Source organism: Pan paniscus, chromosome 1 (genome assembly GCF_029289425.2).
Source record: "Pan paniscus chromosome 1, NHGRI_mPanPan1-v2.0_pri, whole genome shotgun sequence".
NCBI classification, from domain to species: domain Eukaryota; kingdom Metazoa; phylum Chordata; class Mammalia; order Primates; family Hominidae; genus Pan; species Pan paniscus.
In genome coordinates, this window is record NC_073249.2 from 128339600 (window position 1) to 128363892 (window position 24293).

At 36.7% G+C, this 24293-nt stretch overlaps 1 protein-coding gene across 2 annotated transcripts in view; it reads right to left on the bottom strand.

Moving 5' to 3' along the window:
* SNX7 (sorting nexin 7) overlaps positions 1-24293 on the bottom strand; it is a 102594-nt gene that overhangs the window by 71115 nt on the left and 7186 nt on the right. For both annotated transcript variants that reach the window (XM_008960545.4, XM_063599864.1), the window contains exon 2: positions 4605-4787. In XM_008960545.4, coding sequence (XP_008958793.2) covers positions 4605-4787 — 183 coding nt within the window. The remainder of the gene's footprint in view (positions 1-4604; positions 4788-24293) is intronic.

Here is a 24293-nt window from a genome sequence, read left to right on the forward strand (position 1 = left end):
TTGTACCGGGTACATACGTACAGGTCCACTACCAATTTCTAAGAATATAAATTGCCATAACGAACAATGAAGCACTCAAAAGAAAAAAACCAGCAGTTAAAATAAGATTGAGCTGTATATGTCCTTAAGAATATCCAACATTTTAAGTAAGCATAAAACAATCTAGTATAAATTCCAGTAAGAAGATATAAAATCAAGTCAAATAATTGGTTCAGTCTATCCTCATCACTCTGTCACTGACTCAAAAGAATTCTCTAATGTAGTGCAACAGAAGAAGAGAACAGAGGATAAGTGCAAGCAACGAGAAGAATATGTTATTTCTTCCTACTGTAAGATTTCATTCTTCTCTTGAAGGGTTGTAAGAGACACATATGTAGGAATATGATAAGGAAAACAGTCATTATCAGCAGGGTTTGGAACAAGACTAATTTCCCTACAGCAAGGATTAGAATCATTGTCCCTTCTAAAGTGGACAAATTTGATCATTGTAAGATGTCGCAGTGGCTCACGCCTGTAATCCCAGCATTTTGGGAAGACGAGGCAGGCAGATCACGAGGTCAGGAGTTCGAGACAAGCCTGACCAACATGGTGAAACCCCGTCTTTACTAAAAATACAAAAATTAGCCAGACGTAGTGGCACGCACCTGTAATCTCAGCTACTCAGGAGGCTGAGGCAGGAGAATCGCTTGAACCTAGGAGGCAGAGGTTGCAGTGAGGTAAGATCACGCCACTGTACTCTACCCTGGGTGACAGAGCGAGACTCTGTCTCGAAAAAAGAAAAAAAGAAAAAAGATGCACAAAAGCTTCCAAACTGTAGAAATAACTGGGTTTGATAACATATATCCAACTTAGAAATATCATGTATTTCATAAAGTGCCTTTGGAGTACAAATAATGCTTCTAACATAGAATACAGTTTTCTATGGAAGCAACATTGAAAATGCTGGCCAATTTTTCATGTTTGACCATAAAAGCTTGGGTACTTGAAGTTTAGTACTAATGAACTCGTGTGATCTCTACCCCCAAATGCATTTATTCCAAAAATACCAACCTTCAGTCAAGTGTGAACAGTTATTCTAAACTCATTATTTAGAAAACTTTTTTTGAGGGAAAATGAAACCTAATAGTCAGTTCAGCCAATCAAGAATATAGCTTAACTCCTAACTATACAATGACAGGCATTTATAGGTTTGTTTTCACAAAGAGGAAGTGGAAGGAAAGCACCTTGTTAAATCTCTTCATTCTTACTCTTATATGTACTAAGAGAACACACATCTTTAGATCTCCAAAAGAGAAAATACTTCTCTATAACAGTCACTTAAAATATGCTAACCCAGACAACAAAGGGTAATTTCCCATAAAAAGAACAGATGCCACAAATGTGGTCTTCCCGATACAATCATTTACAGTTGGATCATTCTTAAGTATTCCTAAATAGGTAATTGTCCATGTACGTATGTGTATATTCATTTACCCTTACAATCCTTAGTACCCATGAATATAAATATTTACAAAACTAAGATTTTCCCAGGAAAGCCATCTTTCAACCTCCAAATTAGATGGCGTATCCCATGCTCATAATATCCAATATTTTTCCTTCAAAATATTTATAACTATAAAGAAATAACTTAGTATATGATATGGTTTGGCTGTGTCCCCATCCAAATCTCATCTTGAATTGTAATAATCCCCATGTGTCAAGGGCGGGGCCAGGTGAAGATAATTGAATCATAGGGGCAGTTCCCCCATACTGTTTTCATGGTAGTGAATAAGGCTCATGATATCTGATGGTTTTATAAATGGGGGTTCCCCTGCACAAGCTCTCTCTTGCCTGCTTCCATGTAAGATGTGTCTTGCTTCCCCCTTGCTTTCCGCCATGATTGTGAGCCCCCTACTCCAGCCATGTGGAACTGTGAGTCAATTAAATGTCCCTCCTTTATAAATTACCCAGTACTGGGTATGTCTTTATTACCAACATGAGAACAAACTAACACAGTATAAAATTAATTATTTAATATCATCATATGCAAACACCCCTTCTTCAGAGTGAAAACACCAGGAAAGCAGAAAGTTCCTTTTGTCAGACCTATCCTGATCACTGATATATTCTTAATATATAAGCACAATACTTGGGACAAACGGGGTACTCAATAAAAGCTTGTGGAATAAGTAAGTAAATGATAAGAAAAGACTATTTGATAACATGATCTACCTGTACTATTTATATATTTGTATCTGTAATATATATTTCTGTATATATATAGTCTATATACTATGAAATAGTAAAAGTAATTAGAAGTAGAACAATGGAAGTCATTTATAATAGTTAAACTGAAAGTTTACCACATCCATACCTAAATGCACAAAAATATAATAGAAAAAATGTATACTATGAAAGTAAACTGTTTGGATTTAAATCTCAGCTCAGCTAATTACAATGTTGTGTAACCTTTAACAAGCTACTAAGTTTCAGTGTCCTCGTGCATGAAATGGGGGTAAATCATAATATCTATGTTTGAGGATTACTGTGAGCCTCAATGAGTTAACATGTAGAAACTGGTTAGAATATTATCTGGCACAAAGCAGTCACACAGTAAATGTTTGCTAGTTTATACACTTTCATATTATTATTACTACTACTATTACTACTTCTATAAGACCAGTCCATTTAAAGTATGTGTAAATAGGAAAACTCAGAAGAACAGTATGTCTATGATCAGAATGAAACTCACAAGATGGCTTCAGAAAGAGTGTCTTTCTGAGAGACGCAAATGATGGAAAAATAATTCAGTTTCACAAATTATTTGCTAGAATGGATAATGACAATAGATAATTTTAACAGTAGTAATAGAAGAAATTTGGCTCTACTCTAGCAGTATGCCTGTATTAACATATTCAATCTTCATAAAGACCTTATGAGGTTAGTACTGTTATCCTATTTACAAACAAGAAAACTAACATAGAGAGGTTAATTAAATTGTCCAAGTCACATAGCAAGGAAGGAGAGAAATCAAGATTCAACTCCATGTTGTCTTGCTGTACCACATCTTGATATAGCTAAGATAATTCCTTCACTCATTCATCAACAAAATAAATAGTTTACTTATTATGTCCTAAGATTTGTGTTTGGAATTATGGATAACTTAAAATATAGTTACCTTCCTTGAGAAACTCACAAACTCACTGAGAATAAATACAAATAAACATCTATTCACATACAGGTAGATGGCAATTACTGAACACTTATTGTGTGTTAGGCACTTTACTAAGTGGGGTGTGCATTGATTACTTATTCTACTGCAACCCTACAGAAGTGAGTTATATTATCTTAGTTTCATCGATTTAAAAAAACAGCTTAGTTGGATTAAATATATGCTTTTGATATTTTGCTATATTGACTCTTATGTTTTACATTCCTTAAGGGTTCAATAGAACAGTATGAGAAAACAGAGGAAGAATAACTATTTCAGCCAGGGGACAGTAACAACTAGAGAAGCCTTCACAGGCATCTAACATCTTGAGTTGTATATTGAAAACTAAGCATGACTTCTTCTGTCTAAGAAGGGGATGGACACAGCAAACAGAAGGAAAACTATATGCAGTTTTGAGAGCAAGAGATCCCCTAAATATTCAGAAAACAGAAGCAGCTCTACATGAGTAGAGAGCAAGGTACTGAATGTGAGGTGTAACAAATAAGTCTTATATGGTAAGTGGGCACCAGACTGAGAAGCCTCTTTATATGTCATACAAGAAAGTCTGCACTTTGCTCTGCCTGAAATAAGGGGCCAAGAAAGGATTTTAAGAATTCAAGTGAAGGAATAAGATATATATATCTTCAGGAAACATAACTAATAGCAGTGTGGCAGTTTCATTGGAAGAAGTGATTATAGGAACATAGTTCAGAACTTTTTCAGCTAAAAAAAGAGATGTACTTTTTACATTTATGAAATATAAAAGTCTAGGGTGACGCTTCATAAACAAAATATTATAAAGAGAATTACTTTAAAATGCTATTAAATAAAGGACTTAAAATACAGATTATACTAGGTGGTTGCTTAATTGTGTCTGAGGTAAACTGTCTTTGTAGCACTTTGCCCTACGATTAAAGAGATCTGTGTTCTAGATCTACTTTGCTCTTGAATTATTGCACACATAACAGTATCTCATACATGAGACAAAGTGGCCACCCGCCCCACTTTGAAAAACAAATGGTACCATATTTTATAATCTTCCAAAGAAATCTGAATACGTAATATTGCGAACTGTTTAAGCATTTTCTTTTTTTATTAACAACTTGAGGCCCATCTTTTCCAAAGGTATTTCTTAATACTTTTTTAAACTAAAAAACTAGATATTATTATTCTAGGAAGTATAGCTGCTATAAAATGAGTGACTATTTCTCAAGTCAAGTTGAATTTCACTGACTTAATACAGAACAAGTGAAGGGCAGAGAAGAAGCAACGTGTTAGCCAAAAGGTTTGAAAAAGTAAAAGTCAATTCAGCTAAGATCCTGGAATGTTGAGAATTATAATGAACAAGAGGTACTTACTTCCAAAGCTTCAAAAAAAGCAGCTATATTCAAGAAAATATTCATCCAATGTTTACCTTAGTAATAATCCTATACGTAATGAAAGTTTCTATTGTAGTAACATGACTTTCAGGTTCATCAACTGTGATGAAGAGATCCTTTAAATCTGATTCATCCTCAAACTTGATTTGGTTTATCATTGATAAAGGGGATGTTGGCATCATAGGGCTGAAGGAGTTCATGTCCATCAATGAGGCATCCTAAGAAATAAAACATTCAAAAATTAGTATCAACAGAAAAATTAAACTCTTCTATTTCTAGATGCTATCAATATTAATGAAATATATCAAGAACAAAAGGGATTATTGGACTTTTAGTTAAATGTGGTATACTGAACATGTATTTTTATCTGTTTCCTCTTGAAAATCCCACCCAAAAGATGACAGTAAAGAAAGAAACAAACAAATGAAAAGTATAAACCCTCAAGGATTGCTATGGTTTGAATGTTTCTGTTCCCTCCAAATGTCATGTTGAAACTTAATCCCCAATGCAACAGTATTAAGAGGTGGAGCCTTTAAAGGTGAGTAAGTCATAAGGGTAGAGCCCTCATGAATGGTACTAGCCACCTTATAAGAGGGCTGTCGGGAACGACCTAGTGCCTCTCCTGCCCTTTCACCGTCTGCCATGTGGGGACACAACAAAAAGACACACACCATCTTGGAAGCTGAGAGCATCCCTTGCCAGATGCCAAAACTGCCAGCATATTGATCTTGAACTTCCCAGCCTCCAGAACTGTGAGAAATCAATTTCTATTATTTATAAATTACCCAGTCTCAGATATTTTGTCACAGTAGCACTAATGGACTCAGGCAAGAAGAAGAAGAAAAAAACTATAGTAAACGAAATGTGCCAACTGCTTTTTGGAAACTGGAGATCTGATCGTCAAGTGGTAACTAAAATAGTAGTGCAGAAAAAACTGAAAAGCAATCTTTCTAGAAGAGAACAGTAAACTAGGAAGAAGCAAGGATATTTATGATGTAGAATGCCAGAAAGTTTCAAGAATTGGAGGCAGCAAGAACCTGTGGACATAAAGGTTGTGGCAGAGCAGAAACCAGATGATTGGTTATTAAGAAGATCTAATAAAACAAGAGTTAGAACCTCAGATTCCCTCACCTACCCTAGGCAATCAGGTAACTTTCCCACCCCAATTTGGTAGAATACTGGAAGTCTACTTTCTGAAAGGTCTGAACTCGAGGGCATCCAGTAGGATATGGAAGAAGTCCTATGACAATACAGATACCAAGTGAAAGTCCTGCATACCAGACCAAAAGACATGCAAACCTGTTCATTTGGTCCCAAGAACGTTGGCAGGAAGGTGCAACCCCCACCCCATCATAGTCAATTCAGGCTGTTATTAAAGAAAACTACAATAAACTAGGTAGCTTACAAACAACAGAAATTTATTTCTCACAGTTCTAAACTAGGAAGTCCAAGATCAAGATGTCAGCAGATTCAGCGTCTGGTGAGGGCCCACTTTACAGAACAGCTTCCTTTCACTATAATCTCACATGGTAAAAGGGGGGAGGGTCTCTCTGGGGTCCTTTATAAGGGCGCCAATCCTAATCATGAGAGCTCCACGCTCATGACCTAATCACCTCCCAAAGGCATCACCTCCTACTATCATCAGCTTGGCAGTAGCATTTCTATGTATGAATTCTGGGTGGACACAAATATTCATACCACAGCACCCACCACAGTTGGAAGTTTCCTCTCTTAGCTGATCTTGGAGAAAAACTGACAGTTGTAGTCCCCTAATGAATTAGCCAGGTCTCTGCATAACCACCCTACATCAAAGCCCCTACCATGCATGCAGAATGTCTACTCTGCTTTTTATTATTTGGTGTAGGATCTACCAAACATCCAAACATGAGGAAAGGCTCTGACGTGAAATAAAGTCACAAACAAACCAAAACAGAAGATTAGAGGAAGCAGATAGAACAGAGCATAAACACTTTTTAAAAAACCATGAAATCACCAGAAAGATAAGAGAAAATATTAAATCCATGAATGAAAGCATGCTCTTTTTAAAAAGAAAATTCAGAGAACAGCAACACCACCAACCAAAAAAGAGACTCATGAAAATTAAAATATGATAGCAATATAAAAACGCAACAGAAAGTGTGAAAATCAGAGCTCAAGAACTGTCCTACTATGTGAACCAAAAGAACAAGAGATGGAAAATGAGAAGATTTTTTAAAATGAAAGGATACAGGCAGGCAGTGCCTGAATAAAAGGAATTCCAGAAAATGAGAAAGAAAAATATCCTTGACATAAAGTTGATAGGGCCTGTGAGGTCTCCCCAAAATGAACAGGACACTGGTTGGGTAGGTTGTACTCCTACAAGCATCCATCACCATGACATTTCATAATACTAGAGATTTTTAAATTCCTGAAAGATTTAAGAAACAATATAAGTAAAATAAAGGAGGAATCTTGGGAATCAGAATGGCATCAGAGTTCTTAAATGGTGATGCTGGAAACTACATGATAATAAACTAATGTCTTCAAAATTTTGAGAGAAAAGTATTTTCAACCTAGAATTATACATATCCAGGCAATTGTCATTCAAATATACAGGTAGAATAAAGCCATTTCAGACATAGAAGATTTCAAAAACTTACTTCCCATGTACCTATTCTTTGGAAGCTTCTTTACTTCTCCAAAATAAGAGAATATGCCAAGAAAGAAAAAATAGAATCTAAAAACAAGAGATACAACAGAAGATCAAAGTAAAGGGAATTCCCTGGAAAATAATGTTCTACGTTGACAGTTTTGCAGCAAACCTAGAGAACAACCCATATACACTGGACCAGGAAAATAAATATCCAGGGTATCAAGGAGATGACAAGGAGAAAGAATAAAGGAAGCGAGGGATGAAGGAAAAGGGGATGGTGGAGAACAGAATAGGAAAGGGGAGTAAGCAGAGGAGGAAAGGAAAAAGAGAAGGTGAGAGAGAAAAACAAGGAAGAAAGGGAATTAAAAAAAGGAAGTAAAAGAAGGACAAAAAAAGGAAGAAAAGAAAACTGATAGAATAATGACATAAATGTGATAGGAAGCATGCCTATGTTAGATCTGTAGATAAATTATAATTGGTACAAGAAAGTTAAGGAGAGAGAAAGCAAAAGAGAGAAAAGGAGGGATGAGAAAACTTTTACTTATTGAGAGTAAGCTAGAAACATGTTGCCCCATTATTCCTAAATAGGTCTGTGTGTATTTTCAGAAAACAAGAATACTCTCCTACCTAACCATAGTACCGATCCAGGTATTTGAATCGGGAAATTAGCACTGACGCAATACAACAGTCTAATCCACAGACCCTTTTGAATTTCTCTGTCCCAAAAATATCCTAAAAAGAAAATGTTCTTCCCCTCTAGTACAGAACTAAATCCAGGTTCATCTGTTACATTTAACTGTTATATCTCTGGTCCCCTTCAATCCGGAACCATTTCTCACCTTTCACTTTCTATTATGGTATAGACCTATTCGAAGCTACTTTATAGGCAATGTTTCCTTTCTCTCAAATATATACATACGTTTTTCTCTCTCCCATCATCTTAATTTATCACCATTTTAAGGTAGATAGAGGTTTAAGAAAAAAATTATTTTTATTCACAGCCAAGCCATATAGTGAATTATGATTACATTTTCATTCTTCTACTGCTTTAAAAAATATCTTATAGTGATAAGGTCTTGCTATGTTGCCCTGGCTGTTCTCAAACTCCTGGCTTCAAACAATCCTCCTGCCTTGGCCTGTGACAAGGTTTGGTTGTGTCCCCACCCAAATCTTATCTTGAATTGTAACTCCCACGATTCCCATGTGTCATGGGAGGAAACTGGTGGGAGATAATTGAATCATGGGGGCGAGTCTTTCCCATGCTGTTCTCCTGATAGTGAATAAGTCTCATGAGATCTGATGGTTTCAAAAATGGGAGTTTCCCTTCACAAGTTCTTTCGGCCTGCTGCCATCCATGTAAGATGTGACTTACTCCTCCTTGCTTTTCACCATGATTGTGATGCTTCCCCAGCCACGTGGAACTGTAAGTCATTAAACCCTTTTCCTATACAAATGCCCCAGTCTCAGGTATGTCTTTATCAGCAGCATGAAAATGGACTAACACAGTAAATTGGTACTAAGAGTGGGGCACTGCTGAAAAGATACCTGAAAATGTGGAAGCAACTTTGGAATTGGACAACAGGTAGAGGCTGGAACAGTTTGGAGGGCTCAGATGAAGACAGGAAAATGTGGGAAAGTTTGGAACTTCCTAGAGACTTGTTCAATGACTTTGACTAAAATGCTGATAATGACATGGACAATGAAACCCAGGCTGAGGTGATCACAGATGGAGATGAGGAACTCGTTGGGAACTGGAGCAAAGGTGACTCTTGCTACGTTTTAGCAAAGAGACTGGTGGCATTTTGCCCCTGCCCTAGAGATTTGTGGAACTTTAAACTTGAGAGAGATGATTTAGGGTATCTAGTGGATGAAATTTCTGAGCAGCAAAGCATTCAAGAAGTGACTTGGGTGCTGTTTAAGGCGTTTAGTTTTACAAGGGAAGTGGAGCATAAAAGTCCAGAACATTTGCAGCCTGATAATGTGATAGAAAAGAAAATCTCATTTTCTGAGGAGAAATTCAAGCCAGCTGCAGAAATTTGCATAAGTAACAAGGAACTGAATGTTAATCCCCAAGACAGTGGGGAAAATCTCTCCAGGGCATGCCAGAGGTCTTCATGGCAGCCCCTCTCAGCATAGGCCCACAGGCCTAGGAGGAAAAAGTGGTTTTGTGGGCTGGGCTCAGGGTCCCCATACTGTGTGCCGCCTAGGGACTTGGTGTCCTGTGTCCCAGCCACTCCAGCTGCTTCAGCTATGGCTGAAAGGGGCCAACATAGAGCTCAGGTCATGGTTTCAGAGGGTGCAAGCCTCAAGCCTTGGCAGCTTCCACACAGTGTTGGGACAATGCACCAAAGTCAAGAATTAGGGTTTAGGAACCTCCACCTAGATTTCAGAGGATGTATGGAAATGCCTGTATGTCCAGTCAGAAGTTTGCTATAGGGATGGAGCTCTCATGGAGAACCTCTGCTAGGGCAGTACAAAAGGGAAATGTGGGGTTGGAGCCCCCACACAGAGTCCCTACTGGGGCACCACCTAGTGGAGCTGTGAGAAGAGGGCCATCATCCTCCAGGCCCCAGAATGGTAGATCCACTGACAGCTCGCACTGTGCCTCTGGAAAAGCCACAGACAGACACGCAATGCCAGCCCATGAAAGCAGACAGATGGGAGGCTATACCCTGCAAAGCCACAGGGGCAGAGCTGCCCAAGACCATGGGAACCCACCTCTTGCATCAGCGTGACCTGTATGTGAGACATGGAGTCAAAGGAGATCATTTTGGAGTTTTAAGATTTGACTACCCCACTGGATTTCAGACTTGCATGAGCCTGTAGCCCCTTTGTTTTGGCCAATTTCTCCCATTTGGAATGGGTATATTTACCCAATGTCTGTACCCCCATTGTATCTAGGAAGTGACTAACCTTTTGATATTAGAAGCTCATAGGTGGAAGGGACTTGCCTTGTCTCACGTGAGACTTTGGACTGCAGACTTTTGATTTAATGCTGAAATGAGATGAAACTTTGGGGACTGTTGGGAGGGCATGATTGTTTTTGATATGTGAGGACATGAGATTTGGGAGGCGCCAGGGGTGGAGTGATATGGTTTGGCTGTGTCCCCACTCAAATCTCATCTTGAATTGTAACTCCCACAATTCTCATGTGTTGTGGGATGAACCTGGTGGAAGGTAATTGAATCATAGAGGCAGGTCTTCACATGCTGTTCTCATGACAATGAGTATGTTTCACGAGATTTGATGGTTTTAAAAATGGGAGTTTCCCTGCACAAGCTCTTTTGCCTTGCTGCCATCCATGTAAGATGAGACTTGCTCCTCCTTGCCTTTCACCATGATTGAGGCTCCCCCAGCCATGCAGAATTGTAAGTCCATTAAACCCTTTTTCCTATATAAATTGCCCAGTCTCGGTTATGTCTTTATCAGCAGTGTGAAAACACATTAATAGTGTGAAAACAGATTAATACATCCTGCCAGAGTGCTGGAATTGCAGGTGTGAGCCACTGTGCCAGCCCAGTTTTTGTTTTCCTGAGTGTTCATTATTCATTTATTCATTCCCTCTCACTCCAAACTATATCAGTGTATATATGTATACTGCTATTTTTTATTTTTCAATGTTGATATCATCAATAGGTTTTCCACTAAGGAGACTAAAGAGTATAATATTTTGTTTAAATTAATTATATGACTATAGACTCAAATTAATTATATGACTACAGATTCACAGATTCCTATTTTATTCAGTGGATATAATTCATTAACATCATAATTTATTTTGATGTCTAAACAGTCCCAAGTTTGACAAGTGGGAGCCCCTTAAAGCTGCACCAGTATGTTTTTGCTATGTCTTCATTATTCTTTGAGCACTTTACTTTTTAGAACAAGATGTTTCAAGTTTATAATATTTTGTTATTTCCCTGCCCAAGCTCTGGAATGAGACATTTCTCCAAGGAGCTCTGGTTCCTTTTAGAGAAGATTGGTATTTACAAAACCAAGATATTAGTGCTAGGAAATAAATATATGAGACATACACATACATATGTACACTGATATAGTTTGGATGTTTGCCCTCTCCAAATCTCATGTTGAAATGTGACCCCCAATGTTGGCAGTGAGGCCTAGTGGGAGGTGTCTGGATCATTAGGGTGAATCCCTCATGAATGGCTTGGAGCCATCCTCATGTTAATGAGTAAGTTCTCAGTCAATGAGTTCAGGCAATATCTGATTTATTAAAAGACCCTGGATTGTCCTCTTTCTCTTGCTCCCTCTCTGGCCACATGACATGCTGGCCGTCCTTCACCTTTCCCTACAATCGTAAGCTGCCTAAGGCCCTCACTACAGGTAGATGCCAGCACCATGCTTCCTGTACAGCATGCAGAACCATGAGCCAAAATGAACCTCTTTTCTTTATAAATGACCCAGCCTCAGGTATTTCTTTATAGCAATGCAAGAACAGACTAACACACACACACACACACACACACACACACACGCACATACACACAGACTCATACAGCTCTAGATCTATGGCTAGATACAGATATAAAATACCAAGAGTTCACAAATTAGAATGATATACCTCTATTTCTTTTTTTTTTTTTTTTTGAGACAGCGTCTCGCTCTGTCACCCAGGCTAGAGTGCAGTGGTGCGATCTGGGCTCACTGCAACCTCCACCTCTCGGGTTCAAGCAATTCTCCTGCGTCAGACTCCTGAGTAGCTGGGATTACAGGTGCCTGCCACCATGCCTGGTTAATTTTTGTATTTTTAGTAGAGACGGGGTTTCACCATCTTGGCCAGGCTGGTCTTGAACTCCTGACCTCGTGATCCACCCACCTCGGCCTACCAAAGTGCTGGGATTACAGGCATGAGTCACTGCCCCTGGCCTATATACCTCTATTTCTAATTTGACATGTCATGGCTTGTCTAGCCTTTCCCTTTTCCATATTTATAACTCTTTTAGTCAGCAGTGAGAAGCCTGGCTCCTATTATCCCAAATATGTTTACTTATTGGCTCAATTCCCCTGTATGTAACCAATCTCCCAACCACACCGGCTTCCTCCTCTGCTCTGACCACGTAGGCCAAGGCAGCCTTATTCTCAACCCCAACCATGCAGGATGCCTCCTCAGCTTCAATTTCAATTGGCAACACTGGTCATCTGCTCAGTCACCTTCAATAGTTTTGTCTAAATAAAAGAAAGAAAAAGATGGGAAAGGAAGGGCTACATGTTATTCTTTATAAATAAAATTAATTGAAACATAAGGATAATTACAGTAAACTTTAAATTCAAATAATGGTTCTTTCACATGCAAAGATAAAACTAACACTCTCAATAGAATATTTGAGTTATCTCTGCGGTGGTAGTAAGAACTTGTTCTCCAACTCTATACTTTTTCTTTTAGATACATTTGTTCCCCTAAAGTAGTGATACAGATGTTGGAATCAAAAGTTCTGTCTGTTGTTATGTGTAAGATTATAAAGTTAACTGATGTATTTGAATATTAAAACTGCAACAAAGCCCATTTTAGCTTAGCAACAAAGTTGGCCAGTACTGAGTAAAAAAAAAAATCATAAAGGAGGCCAAAAATGGCTTCTGGTCCTATCTCTGCCATTGACTAAGCAGGCACTGAACCACTAATTCAGCCTTTCTATGTTAAATTACAAAGTTGGACCTGATGATTTCCAAAATATTTCAGATCCAAATGCATTAATATAGTACGATGTAATAAATTCTGATGTTTTAGGAAGAGATACTTTTTTGTGAAACTATGAATAGGAAAAAAAGATGAAATCATAATATGGACTTGTTTTCTCTTCAAACCAAATCAATAAAAATGCTTTTGAAGCATCGATAATACTCAGAGCACTGCTTTAAAGGCTCTTCCCACAAAAAGTTTAGCTCTGTGAACTACAATGCAACATTTAGGTCATCCTTCAATGTAATAATAGAAGAGATATTATCACAGGATATGCTAACTGAAGAAAGAAGAATAACAATAGTCATAAAGATTACGAAGGTTCAGCCTATTATCACAAAAAGATTTGTGATCATTTAAGCATTACACAAGGAGTAGAAGACAAATTTCAGTTGGATTAATCAGACACAGAAAATTTAGAAGCAATAAATGTCTTGCAAAAAAAATTCAGTGAAATAAATCATTTTATATCTCTATGGGAGGATATAATGAATTCTATCCATATGATAGAATACAATGTAGTGACTTAAAGATGATTTAGAAGAACATACAATAACTTGGAAAAAGTTTCACAGTATGTTATTCAGAAAAAAATGGCAAAATATAAAATTTGTGTAAAACCAGATTCCAATGTGTGTGTATGTGTATGACTGGGGGGGATGGGCAGGGAGGGAGAGAGGGAATTTAGCAGCTATTAAAAAAAAAAGTTAACAGGAATTATTCCAGATGTTGGGATTGCTGTTGGGTTTAATATTTTTCTATGTGATTTTCTTTATTTTCCAAATATTCTAAAACATATGTTATATTTTGTAACCAGAAAAAACGTTAAAATTGTTAGAGTCAACATTGTACATGATGTGCTAAGAGACAGTAAGAACCGTAGTGATAAAACAGTTGCCTAGGGCTGTTTTGGCAGAATACCTCGGATTATATTTGATTTTTTTCTTAACAAGGTTGCATAGATAAATAATAAGTTATGGGATGCTAACACAATGAAATACTAAGCAGCCATTAAAACCAGAATTTAGAGCTTCCAAATAAATGTGTAATCAGCATGTACAAAAATCTCTCTCAAAAACCATTGCATATAAATAGCAACTTTGTAAGCTGACAAATTTTAATTTGGTGGGCAAACGTACTTTGTATTTTACTGACATTACGTACAAACGTGCTTTGGCATTCTTTTTGCTCATCCTCCCAACTCACCACAGCCTACTTCTTTTACCTACTACATAATTTAGCATTCTATTTCTTCCGCTTGAAATGCATCCTTTTGTGGAGTGGGAAAAATCTGCATGAATTTACAAAAGGCTCACAATTCCAATGAGTACAGTGTGGTGTCATAAAAATATGCTTCGATATCTAGCAAAGGCAGAAAATTACAGGCTGAAATTTAGCAACATCCAAGATTTCAGTAGAAGGATTTAAATTACTATGAATCACTCAAAAGCATTCTTAAAACCTCAATAAAACTGACTATCTAAAGTGTTTTATATTCACTTCAAAAAAAGGAAAGAAAATATACTAACAATACTTAAAAGACTTAACATTTGGACATGAATAACTGAAGAAAATAAGTGTTTGGGAAGATCCAAAGAAGCAATTAACCAAAAAGAACTCCATTTAACCTTTTGCGGTTGATGCGTTTCAGGAGAAATGGATGAATAAAATTTGTTCTTTCCAAACAAAGGTCTCACCTCCACAATAATGGATGTGTGTCTCTCTGTCTCTATTTGGATATAAGACCATTATCTTAGGGTCATTTAAATGGTGAAAATATATCTTTTTATTTTTTCCTTCAACAGATTACAGCATAATAAAAATTATCTGTGTGACAAATCTCTACTTCTTAAATAATGTTTACTCCTGTAGCTAGAACAGTGAAAATGCACACACACAAGAAAATCCTGGGATGGGTTCAGGCTGAGATTTGAGTGTGTTTCATAGAGAAGAAAGCCTGTGTTGCAAGAATTCATGGTCTCTTATCCTTACTCCAAAACAATACATCCACTGTCAGAAAAACCACTTAAATAACTTAACTGAAATAAATGGATTAGATTGGTGTTAGCATGATAATAGAATTTATTGCAAAAATCACAAATTAAGTGTAAGTTTTTCTGTTGTTACTCGGGGTTTATTATAAGCATTTGTTATGGGTTGAATTGTTCCCTCACCCAAATTTATATGCTGAAGCCCAAATCCCCAGTACCTTGGAGTGTGACCTTATTTGGACATGGGGTCCCTACAGATCTGATGAAGTTAAAATGAGGTCATTAGGATAGGCCCTAATCCAATTACGACTGCTATCTTTCTATAAAAAGGGTAAATGTGGACACAGAAACATGGATGGAGGGAAGAGGATGTGTGGAGACACTGGGAGAACATGGATCTATAAGCCATGTTGGGAAGTCTGGAACAGATCCCTCTCTCACGGCCCTCAGAAGGAACCAACTCTGCTGACTTCTTGATATCAGACTTCTGGCCTCCAGAACTGTGAGTCAATACATTTCTGTTATTTAAGACACTCAGTCTGTGGTACTTTGTTACAGCAGCCCTGGCAAACTCACACAGCATTTCTGCACTTAAAATGGTACACAATAAAAATCTGAGGATGGAGGCAAAGCTAAAAGGAAGAAATCATGATTAAAATATTTCAACTTTGCTCCATTCTTTTTGACAGGTTAGTAGTCAACTCCAGGAATTTCTGGGAATGTTTTTTTCCACCCTCCTTTAATGCAATTAGATGATTCCAACATTCTACCACTGAAATAAATAAAACAGATAGCTGAAATTTAAAATAAATGATGGTTTGTCAATATTTGAGTGCTCAAGTGATAAACACCAATAGAAATAGGTTAAAAGGTGAGATATGACCTCTTAAGAGGTTTCCTTCCTTAACGTCCCTCGCTGAATGCTACTCAGGAATGTCTCATAAATATAACGTGAATTACTCTGATAATACTAAATCACACCCACCATCTGTGCACAAACAGCTATTTTCTTTTTACAAGTCACAGGGAAAAAAATCCATGTGAGAAGTGTAATAAATCAGAATACTGGCATGAAAAGGCCATGCAAATAAAATTGCTGATGCACAAGAAACACACACACCCAAAAGACATCTGGTAAAAAAAGCAACTTAAGGTGGAAAGAGTTTGAGAAACCATGTTGTTAAGAAGGACACTCATATTGATAGGCCTAAATTTAGACTTGCCAGCTGTGTTTTGGTTTACAAATCCTTCCAGTCTGCCTGCTTATAATAATAATAAAAATGAGAAAGGCTTTCTGTGGAACACTGTTGAAAATGTGACTGGGGGAAAAGTCAGCCTCTGTCATATTCTACAAAGGGGCATACAACACCCTAATCTTGTTTGACATGATTTCCATCACTACATAGTATATACACCCTTGCATACATATATCACAATTTATTTATCCATTCTTCTGTCTCTAGTTTTTCTACTTTCTAATGGTGCTGCCTTGAATATGCTTGTACTTCCTCAAGTTTTATATACCACAGAGCTATAGACTGACCTTAGAAATTTTTCACATAATTTTATTTAACATAATTTTCCCTTCTGGCAGAAAAAAAGAGTGGTATAATAAAAGAAAAAGTCTCTGTACATAGGCAGTGCTAAAGTTAATCCAAGTTTACACATGTACCAGCTGAGTGAACTTGGTCAAGTAACTTTTCTGAGGTTCAGTTTTCTTTTCCTTGCAACTTCTTAGAGAGGTCATAGCTCACCTTAGATCACAGAGGACTAACAGGACAAAAAGAGATAATAAATGAGTGGTACACAATGTCTGCTTGAAGGGTTTATATGAATTATCTTATGTAAACCTTACCACACTCCTGCAGAGCATATTTTTCCCCCTTGTTAGAAAGACAGAAATACTATTGGTAAGTGCTCTTTCCTTTCCCCTCTTATTTTCAGATTAAATTACTTGTTCAAACAGTAACTGCTATTAAGTGAAATAATCAGGATTTGAGCTAATGGCCAATAAGCTCAAGTATGACAGGGGTTAAAATCTTACATCAAAATATGACAGGGGTCCCTGGGACTCATCACTGAATTCAGCTTTTTTCAGTTTCCCATGAAGTTAAATAGAAATCTAAAGCAAAAATAAATAAATGTACGTGGTCAGTATACAGCTCTGTAGCATACAGAACCTGAGGAAGTACAAGTGTATTCAAGGAAGCATTGTTGGAAATTAGAATACTAGAAACAGAAAAATGAATAAATAGTGAAATATGCATATAAGGGTGTGCATACTACAGAGCTATGAAAATAAACTACAACTTCATACAGCAATATGGCCAATTCTCATAAATTATTAGGAGAAAAAAAGCAAATTATAGGAGAATTTGCACAGGATGGTATCATTTTTGGAAGTCCTAAAACATTCAAGACCCCAAAATCAGTAAATCTTTAAAATATATTACTTCAAGATACCTATATAAACTTCCATAAAAACCAAACAAATGACAAACATAAACTTCAGATTATTAGTTTCTTTTTCACAGGAGAAAAAATAATCTATGGAGGGGAACACAGGGATGTCAAAATTTTTGAATGTTTTATTTCTTAAGCTGAGGAGTGGGACATGGATACAAATTTTATCATTCTATTACCAAGAATCTGCAAAAATTTTCTGTAAAGGGCCAGATGGTAAATATTTCGGGCTTTATAGGCCATCTGGTTTCTGTCACAACTTCTCATCTTGGCCACTGTAGTGTAAAAGCTGTCACAGACAATACATAAATAATTAGGTATGACTGTGTCCCAATAAAACTTTATTTATAAAAGGTCAACCAGATTTGGCCCACAAGCTGTTGCTTGTTCCTACTTTACACTATAGATATTATATAGACAGCTATATAATATAGACAGATATTTTATAAACATGTATAGTGTTTCATATGTATGAAAAAATTACATAATAAAAATCATTTTGAAAGTTTTCAAAAGGTATGTTTGAGTAGGTAAAGTATACAGTGTCTTTCCACAGTTTTGTTCTGATTTTTGTTTTTTGTTTTAGAGACAGGGTCTTGCTCTTTTGTCCAAGCTAGAGTGCAGTGGCGCAGTCACATTTGAGGTTACTGTAACCTCAAATTTCTGGGCTCAAGAGATCCTCCTTCTTCAGCCTTCCAATTACCTGGGACTATAGGCAGGAGCCACCATACCTGACTATTTCTTTAAATTTTTTTTGTAGAGACAGGTCTCACCATGTTGTCCAGGCTTGTCTCAAACTCCTGGCGTCAAGTAGTGCTCCTACCTCAGCCTCCCAAAGTGCTGGGATTATAGGAGTCGGCCACCACACCCAGCCTCTTTTCAGTTTTCCAATGAAACTTAGAAATAAAAACAAAGTCCTCTTGACAAGTGGTAGGTAGGCAGAGGTAAGTTCCAGATTTGTAGCATTTCCCTTTCTGCTAGGGACATTTTTTACACTCAGACAGATACCCTCACAAATCAGTGTTTTTAATCACCACAATAAAGACAACTCCATATATAAGCAAGAACAAGTCAACAACAACTAAAATACTAAGACTGAAAGGTAGGCAAGGCTCCCTCCCCAGCTAAGCGCATCCTCCAGCACACTGGTGCAGTTCGCACGTGTGCCTCAGCGATATGTCATATTATTGCATGTCAAAAATATTTTAAAGCCATGAATGCTAAATCTACAAACGATAGAACATCAACTGAAATTGCCTTAAAACAAGTTTGGGGTAATGGATACGCACTTAAAACACAGTATCAGCCAACTATCCAACTGTGTTTCAATGATGACTAGCTGGAAGCAAAACAAGCCAGAGAAAATAATTTCTCTAACCAGAACTTATGAAGAGGTTTAATATATGTTCTACAGACAGATAACGCTGCAGACCCAACTCAGGAATGTAATCAGAAGTGGTTTTAAGGAGCACAACCAGCTGACTATGCCCTTAACAGGCATGGCTAAAATGGATCCTGTCTTATCGTAAACTACAACTATTCCCCTAAACCAAAGTGTTGTCTTTATAGATATTCTCCAGAGAAAGGGCCTAGATATCTAACTCCACCAACAAATTGACAGAGAATTTCTCAAGAGACAATATATGCTTATACATATATCGGGAAAACCAGTCGGTGATTAAAACAGATTCACCAAACATTCTAATCTCCCAGGAATTCTAAATTGCCTGGCAGATATTACATGAAACGACTCACTCAAAGAGGGAATTATACACATACTGTATCACTTAAGAAACAATACTGTTGAAAGTGAGGCCAAAATTCTGGTAATTTAAAAACATGTGCTCTAATTATTTCAAATTAAAAGTACCCTACCCTCCTATGTTTTATCTCCATGGAGCCTTTATATCCACAGAAAACTTTTCCAAACTTTCCATACTTAATTAAGTAGATGTACATATAGCCCTATCTAGATTATCAATTTATTGCCACAATATTTTCCCTTAAATAAGTATAGGTTCCTCAAAGATAGAAACCAGTATATTTTTGTGATCCTCTAAAGATCTCACTACAAATTCAAAGTGGCTGCTTACACAAGTCAAAAACAAAATATTAATCTTATATACCATAATAGCAAATACTGAGAGTTTTCTAAGTGCCAGAGACTATGTGCCCTAGCAACACATACATGCATTATTTCATTTAATCCTCTCCACAATCTGATGGAAGTATAATTATCATTGTCCATATTTTACAGTTGAATAAATTTGTGGTATAGGGATGATAATCATTCTCCCCAAATCACTTATCCCTTAATTGATAGCAAGACTCAACCACCCTCACCATCCATGTGCACACGAAAAGCGCTCAGTATAGTACTTTGATTTCATTTAACAAATGTTCACTGCATGTCACCCAGGTGTCAGGCACTGGGCTGGGGATACGATAGTGGCCAAGACTGTAGAGTTCCTGCTCTCATGAAGCTTATACTTTAGTTGAGAGGGAAGGGGAGGGTACATATAATGAGCAAATAAATATATAGATAAGTAAGATAATTTCAGACAAGAAGAATAAGTGTTAGGAAAAAATGGAGCAGGTTGCTGAATAAAGGGGCTGCAGGGAGCAGGAAGAATGCTTTCCATAGAGCTGTCAGGGAAAGCTTCTTTGAGGAGGTAACGTGAGAAGGAGTCAGCTATATAAAACACTTGGAGAGCAGGATTCCAGTCGGACCAACCAATGAGGCCCAAGGCAGGAAGAATATTTGAGGAACAGAAAGAAGACATATGGCTGGAACATAGACTATGATGAAGGAATGACCAGCAAAGCTCATTTTCACATTTGCTGTATCAGAATTCAAGTATTCATACATTTTATCTAATAGTCTTTTAAAAAGGGAGGAGCACTCTGTGATAAATGAATGTTACACCTGAAAATCCCAAAGTAAAACACTTGTTGCACAGCTAGAGATTGTTAAGCATCTGTATGGTCTTATTCAGACTCTTCATGAGCATTAGCCAATTGGAGGTGATTAATCATATCAAATGCAGCTCCATTTATCTTGATTACACTTGAATAATTTCTTACTTAGTAGAAAATGTTACCTCTTGTATTTAATACTCTATTCTAAAAATTTGGTTTTATTCATTCAGAAAGGTCCAAGATGCCATTTGCCTATAACTTTGCCACAAAACCATTGTTAGAGGTGGTCTGCTTGTTCCTAATGATCCGCCTTCTTTCTTCCTGTGAGCGCATTACATCTCCTGGCCAGCTGCCAGGTGATTTTCAGTGCCTCCCAATTGGTTTGACCAGTTACTTGCTTTGGACAATGGCAGTATCTGGGTAGAAGATCTGGGAGCCATTGTCTATTTCCACCAGTGCTCATATTATTTTCCCTCTGTCACAGGAGTGGCATGTCCCAGTTAGGGGTTACTGCTTCAGTCTTGATCCCAAAATGAAGAAGATACGTGGAACAGAGTCAAAGCCGAGAGCAGAATCACAGTTTAGCCACAGCTGACAGATAAACGAGCAAGAAAGAAAACTTAATTGTAAGCAAGCCACTGAAATCTCGAGGTTGTACTGCAGCATAACCTAATGAAAGCTGATGAAGAGAGTATTCAGTGTTCAATTAGATTACAAAATACATATGCACATTTTTCTCAGAACAAATTAGGGATTCATTTTTTCTAATTTTCAAGATTCATATAACAAGAATTTGCCATTTGTTTCTGGTTACACATAAGGCTTTAATTTTCATTCTAAACAGACTTTTTTTCTTAATATTTCACTTTAAATGATTCAGCTTGTTTATCTTAAAAACTTATCTAAAAATAAAACTATGATATAAAATCATTTTTCTAATAGAAATGAACCTAAAAATATGACAAATGAAAGAATCTCAAAATTGTGATAAAGCATATATGATATGATTCTATTTATTTGAAATTACCTAAAAAGACAAATTTATATAAACAGAAAATTTAGATGAGTGGTTTTTGTCTATGACAGAGAGAAAACAGAGATTAACTGTAAGCAGGCATAATGGATCATATTGGGGAGATGAAAATGTTCTAAAACTGGTTTATAGTGATAGTTGTACAATCTGGTTAATTATCTTTAAAAAATCGTTCACCCAAAATGGGTGAATTTTATGGTATGTAAATTATACTCAATAAAATTGAATTTAAAAAGAAAAAAAGAGCATGTCATATAAAAGCATTTCTCAAAGTCAAAAATAATAAAATTTTTCCATTTCAATGTTAAAACTGTTGGTTTAACCCTATGTTTTAACACAAGCAGATTTTTATGTCAGTATTTGCTAATAATTTTAATTGTCTTTTTTTTATTAATACTAGAGGTAACACACTATTATCCAGCTTGATTGATATATGCAATCCAAAGTTAATCAAATATTCTGTTTAAAATGAGCAAAATCTTTTAAGCATGTAACTCTTTACCTGTTTATTGAGAAAACTGTATATACTTAAGGTGACTCCAATGAAAATGTTTAACTTTTAGTCTCATATCTTCTTTGGAAAGTGTGGGACACAAATAAATAAACATGAATAAAATAAATTTTTAACACTGTAACCACATAGCTATTGAATCTGTGTTTCTTTTTGATCGCACTAGCTACTTGTAAAACTACAGCAGGCTATGAGGGCCCTCAAGGATACAAACATAAAACTTTATCTTTAAAACTCACGGAAATAAAGTATTCTTTTTAGAGTACACTAAGTTTAAATCTGGAGCCTTTTAACATCATTTTCTCAAAATATTTGTAATAACTTTCCTCATTGCTCCTGACCAATAAATAAATAAATAAATAAAACTCACTGTCTCTACATAAAAGAGCTGTAGCTCTCTTTCCTATAGGTCCTCATAATTTTTTTTTCTTTGTTTATACAACATCCAATCCCCTTTCCAAATACAGGCATGTGTCATTTAATGATGGGGACAGGTTCTGAGAAATGCATCCTTAGGAAATTTTGTCATTGTGTGAACATCATAGAGTTCACTTACACAAACCTAGATCATATACCCTACTTCACACATAGGCTAGATGGTATAGCCTATTGATCCTAGGCTACAAACCTGTTCATGTTACTGTTATGAAAACTGTAGGCAGCTGTAACATATGATTAGAAAAGGTACAGTAAAACACAGTATTGCAACCTTAGGCAGTCCATCATTGACCAAAACGTTCCTTACACAGCACATGACTATATACGATTGGCTATAGTTTCTGCTAGCGCCTGTCCCTTTCTGCAGCTGCATTTCCAGCCTTTACATCTACTCTGTGAGCAATCTAATATTCAAGATTGCACTTCTTTCCTGCCAGAGTTGGCTTCCACTACTTGTAATCAAGCTCCCTGAGGCAGGTGCTATTATAGTATTAATAGCTTAATATGGTTTTTTTTCAAGTAAAAGAACGTTTCTAAATTATTATCTTGGATTGTTTATGCTTTGTGTTTATTTCTTCTAATATAATCTAAATGGGAGATTTTGTTCAGGATTGAGGCTCAACATAGCTCTCTGTATCATCAAACAATAACATTACTCACCATTAATTAAGACTAATTTAATTCTATGTAGTTTAGTATCCTGATAGGAAAGACCAGTATGATACAAACTGAATTCACTAAAAACAGATCACCAGCAAATTGCTGTAATAACTGTCTCTATAAATATGAAAAAAGTCAGAGGCTACGTCATTCATTTATGTATTTATTCTGTAAATAGAGTTCCTACTCTCCTACCTTCGAGAGCTTAATCTATTGAAAACAGACGAGCAATCAAGATTTTGGAAAAGAGAAATAATATCTATTTATAAGGCAGAATGTATTAAGCATTAGATGATTCAAAACACTAGTATGGAGAGCACAGACTGGAAAAAATTAATTCCAGCTGAGGATTGAAGAAGGTGCTTAGGGATGATGAGTAACAGAAAAGGTTTTGTTTCACTGCCCTAACAATAACTACACAAAAGTAGAAAAATACACAGTAAGTTCACATAGTGGCAAGTGGACCAACCTAGATCAGTGCTTCTCAAATTGTACGGTGGAAACAAATTACCACAAATCCTGTTTAAATCAGATTCCAATTCACTGGGTCTGAGACTGCATTTGTAACCAGCTCCCAGGTGATGTAACAGTCATGGAACTGAATAGTGAGGCTCTCCAGGAAAGAGAGTGGTGGTGAAGGAGAAGGCTGACAGCCTAAACATCAACAGCTGTGAATGGCAAATGGTGACAATATGATCAGAGCTGTGTGCTCTGGAAACACTGATTTGCTGGGAACACATAGAATGGGGGCAGAATATTAGGAGAATGAAGACCTTATGAGGCTATTTTAATAGTTCTCAGAGGTAACTACACAACCACTCCAAACATAGGAGAGGAAACTGAAAGGAGGCACTAATTCCAGAGATATCAAAAAGGTAAAAATGATGGGGACATTCAGATATATGAACAGACATGGAGAGTGCATGAGAGGGATGATTAGAAGGTAAACACTGAGGATTTTATCCTGGACACCTAAGGAATTATTACATCACTAGGAGAAAATTAAATGGAAAAGACAACGGGTTGGGGAAGAGAAATTAAGAATTGGAGAATGGCAGAACATAGTCCAGTTGGAAATAAACTGAAGGGATGAATAGGCCCATCTAATTAAGACTTTCCACTGCTCTTACACTTAAATTTAGTAAGTTAAAATTCCATTGGAACAGCCTTAGTAAAAAAGGACAGTTCAACTGTCACACCCTCCTCTCCTCTGGGACAGTTAGTCATCCAGCTTGTACCAAAACATTTTTAGTGACAGAATTCCCGATCCTGTTGGGCAATCCCTTTCATTTTGGAAACTTTAATTAGAAATCTATTTTCTGAATTAACCTGAAACTTCTATTTTTTGACCCAGTGGTCCTAGTTTTGCCCTTCAAAAC